The 4,400-nt window shown below is 37.4% G+C and overlaps 1 protein-coding gene across 1 annotated transcript in view; it reads right to left on the bottom strand.

Annotated features, from left to right (window-relative positions):
• LOC145091783 (calcium-dependent protein kinase 20-like) overlaps positions 1 to 2,756 on the bottom strand; it is a 3,019-nt gene extending 263 nt beyond the window's left edge. The window contains exons 1-7 of the mRNA XM_079029582.1: positions 1,488 to 2,756; positions 1,264 to 1,407; positions 987 to 1,139; positions 730 to 845; positions 472 to 639; positions 171 to 395; positions 1 to 22 (exon numbers count right to left, since the gene is read on the bottom strand). The exon at positions 1 to 22 is cut by the window's left edge and continues 263 nt beyond it. Coding sequence (XP_078885708.1) covers positions 1 to 22; positions 171 to 395; positions 472 to 639; positions 730 to 845; positions 987 to 1,139; positions 1,264 to 1,407; positions 1,488 to 2,349 — 1,690 coding nt within the window. The 5' untranslated portion in view covers positions 2,350 to 2,756. The remainder of the gene's footprint in view (positions 23 to 170; positions 396 to 471; positions 640 to 729; positions 846 to 986; positions 1,140 to 1,263; positions 1,408 to 1,487) is intronic.
• Between the last annotated feature and the right edge of the window lie 1,644 nt (positions 2,757 to 4,400).

The following is a 4,400-nucleotide window of genomic DNA, read 5'->3' as shown; positions in this document are numbered from 1 at the left end:
CACTGTAATCTATCCGCCCATCCTATCATGAACATTAAGGAAATTGAGTCAGATCTGATTGAGTCAAGATTTGACTGAACCCTAAATCTTACTGATATCAAAGAGTCTGAATCTGACCGAGTCATATCAAACAGATATAGTATATAAAATAGGGAGGGAAAGATTATTACATTATCTTTATCGATGTCACGCATAACTTCATCAAGATGTATATCACCCAAACCGAATTTTTCACATGCTTCATGGAGTTCATCTGCAGTGATATATCCACTTCCATCTTTGTCAAAGTAAGAGAAAGCAGCATACATATGATCTTCTTTGTGGACTTTATTTATGTGGAGCATTGCTGCAACAAATTCACCATAGTCTATTGTACCACTGTTGTCAATATCCGCCTGAATTTCATATTTTTTTATATGACACGTGTGATTAAAGATTTACATATAAATAGATAAATAAAATGGTACGTACAGCTTCCATGAGGTGAACAATTTCTGAATCTTTTAAATCTGCACCAACTTTTTCCAAGCCTTTTTTAAGTTCCTCCATTGTGATTTGGCCACTTCCATCTGTATCTATCATTTTGAACATTTCTTTAAGTCCAGCAATTTCCTCTTCAGATAGATTCTCTGCAATTACCTGAAAACAAAACAGGATTGGTGGGATTCCATTGTAGTAAAATATATCTAAATCTTGACATCAACTTTATTCTTGAAAACAAAAACTTACTCTAATAGCTATCTTCTTGATTTTATTCATGGCTGAGAATTGCTTTAAACGAGAAATAACAGCAGAATCAAGAGGCTTATCTGGAGCCACACCATTAGCTTGAACCCAAGGATGCCCTACAACAAAATATGATAGTAGATTTGGGAGTCATAGTTATAGTTATATATTTTTAATAATAGTAACAGATACACGTTTCATTTCATACAGATATTAATCCCAAAAGAAAAAATATATATATAATGATTTATTATACTCACGAAGTACTTCAGGTGCTGTGAGCCTCCTTTTAGGATCTCTAACAAGCATTCTTCTTACCAAATCTTTTGCACTTTCAGAAATGCTTGGCCATGGTTCTGATGCAAAGTCAAGATCACCTTTCAACACCTGCTCAAATATTCCTTGTTCCGTTTCTGATTCATATCACAATTTAACAACAAAAGTAAATGCAACTTTAAAACTGTATCATCATCATCATCATCATCATCATAGAATGCCATAAAGACAAGAAAACAGAAAAAAACTGAAAGTTCTCACCATCCCAGAATGGTGGGACCCCACTTAGTAAAATATATATAATCACACCAGCGCTCCAAATATCACATTCTTGACTATAAAACTTCCTCAACACCTCTGGGGCCACGTAATAAGGGCTCCCAACCATGTCAGTAAACATCTCACCTGAATGATTTTTGTCATATCAATCATTCCATATGTTTCTTGAAATCAAACATAAACCCTTAAGGGTGTTAATATAATACCTGGTTTAAAGAACATAGAAAGACCAAAGTCAATTGTTTTAAGGGGTGCTTCTTCTTGCTCGTTTTGAAATAGAAAATTTTCAGGTTTCAAGTCTCTATGCATAACCCCTAAAGAGTGACATGATTCCACAACCCCGACTATGATCCTAGCAAGCTCAGCAGCCTTCTTCTCTGTGTAATGCCCTCTTTGTATAATTCTGTCAAATAGCTCACCACCTGCACAAAGCTCCATGACAACATGAACAGCAACAGCATCCTCATAAGCACCAACAATGGATATTACATTAGGATGCCCTGCCAAGTGATGCATTATCTGTATCTCCCTTCTAACATCCTCTACATCTTCTTTTGTTGTCAGCTTCCTCTTGGCTATTGATTTACAAGCAAATTCCTTTCCCGTTTCCTTCTCTGTACATAAAAATGTTGTTCCAAATTGACCTTGCCCTAGTTTCTTACCCATACTGTAAATCTCCTTCATGTTGCCTGTTCTCCTTTGCAATACCGAATCTTTAAGTCCCATACTCTGCACCCGTTTGAAATTACTTGCTGGCTGCTTCGGCTTCGCCTTCTCCTCCGTTACCTTGGCTTTTTCAGCCGATTTAGCCGCATCCTGTTCTGATATTTTAACAGTAGCTGGCGGGGTACTTTGCACATCGCGTGATTTTTCAGATTCCTTATGACTCGGATCATCTGGTTTCTTATCGTTGGCATTGTTATTATTCGTGTTGTTCTTGTTCTGGGTGGACGAATCGTTGGCATTGGGAGGGGGAAGAGTGTTCTCCGGCGGCCGGTTTTTCCAGACCGCTGCTGTAACAGATGATAAGAAGCCAGTACGCTGCTGCCCCACGCAATTATTTCCCATTCAATATTTGCACCAAATCCGAAACCCTAACCCTCCCAGATTTAAACGTCCAGATCGCATTTGTTGTTCTCGTCGAATCGATGGATTCGACAATGTCGCAACACAGTTGCAGCTGGGTGATTCGATCATACACCTCAAACACGATATTCTGGTTGCACTACCGCAATCCTTGATCAAACCCAATAGGCTTTCGTTTCCGAATGTAAAATTCGCATGAGAAAATTTAGCATTTACTTCACGACAAGAAATTTAAACGTCGAATTCATGGAAGTTGTATAGTTATCCTATGACAAATTGAACGTTAGTATTAATCAGAAACCCTAATTCCCTGAAGGAAAATGGAAATTGGCAGATGATTAGCGCCGGTAAAAGGAGTGGAAAATAGGGAAAATGTAAATCAAAGAGAATTGGAAGATGGTGATGGAGAAAATGGGGGGAAATGAGAATGGACGAGTTAACTGTGTCAACTCAACGAGTTTAATTCCTTTTAGGGTAAACATCAGACTTAGTCCTTGTGGTTATATGAATTACGGATTTGGTCCTTAACCGGGAACTTTTAGCATTTTTCTCCTTTAAAATATGTTTTGTAACGTTTTTTTATCCCTCTATTGACATTTGTTTGTTTTCTCCTTTACACTCAGCTACCAATATCTTCAATCATGAAATGAATTGTAAGCAAGATTTGCTTGGAAAACATGAAATGCCTCTTTGAAAAAATCCAAATTGTATCTCCAATTATGAAATTATGTTGATGATTTTAGTGTTATCAATATATTTTGGTGTAATTATAATTATTAATGAGATAGGTCGAGTACCATTTACTAACCAAGCTTGGAGGTGCATGGTGCACACTCGGTGTGATAAATGTGAACTCGGGAATACATGGGTCTGGGGGCAGCGCCCCTGGGTGCAGGGTTCTAAAAGGTTGCAGCCCCTTGATGGGGTCAAGGGGCAGAGCCTCCGAAACCTAAACATAATTTTTCTTTGGGAATTACTCTAGCCATGTAATTTACCTCCAATAACCCACTGATGGCGTCATGAAGATGTAGGTATTGGTTATGTCCAATAACTACCATGTTTTGGCGTCATTTTTGGTTTAACCGATTTTAACAATTTTCCCTCAAGTATAAGAACTTTTCTTTGGTTTCAGAAAAAGGGTTGAACATTAATATACTCAAAATTATATATCATAATTTCTCTATCTCCAAGAACACAATTAACAGGTATTATGTGTTTCTCAATCTGAATTAGACATGTTATTCAGATTGATTCATTCTTGGATTATCTCACTTCTGAATTCGTATACCACAAGCAAAATGGACGAATTACAGATTTCAGAAACCATTTGTTAAACACGATCCTTGAATCTATCCAAGTTCATAATTCTTGTTATTCTAATCCTTTATTTTTCTAACAAATGAGTCATCACTAATTGGATGAGAATGTGTAGAAAATTGTGTTTTGTAACGACCATAAAATTTGAGCCAAATTAAAACATTTTGTCTCATTCAAAACCATTAAGTTCATACATCATGTTTCCAAAATAGTTTAAACATCAGAGTATCTCCCAGAACCATATCATAAAAATCATAAAATATGAGGAGCGGTACGATCACGCCTTCGCCTTGCCATGATCTCCTGAAGTACCTGAAACAAAACATTGAACTGTAAGCCCGAAAGCTTAGTGAGTTACCCCCAAAATACCAACCACACATAAACATACACATAACATATCACAAATAAAACAGCCATGCACATCGGGTCTACAGTGTGATTGGGCCGCCTGTATCGGGCCTTCAATCCACTTGGTCCACTCTCTCAGTCCACAGTATGACTGGTCCGCCCACACCGGGCCTTCAGTCGGCCTGGTCCACTCTCCGAGCCTCGGCACGTCTGGTGTAACGCCCGGGTTTCAGGGCTAAGCATTTTTGTCAATATAATAGTTTAGGTCAACTCTTGTAACTCTTTTTGAAGTAATAAAGATGAAATATTTGAGTATTATGTGAATTATGTGTATTTATGTGCTTATAATTTAATTATAAATGTATAAT

This window comes from Lactuca serriola, chromosome 1 (genome assembly GCF_051521515.1).
Source record: "Lactuca serriola cultivar US96UC23 chromosome 1, Lser_US96UC23_V15, whole genome shotgun sequence".
Taxonomy (NCBI): Eukaryota; Viridiplantae; Streptophyta; class Magnoliopsida; order Asterales; family Asteraceae; genus Lactuca; species Lactuca serriola.
Note: the sequence above shows the minus strand (reverse complement) of the source record. Positions and strands in the feature narration are given on the sequence as shown.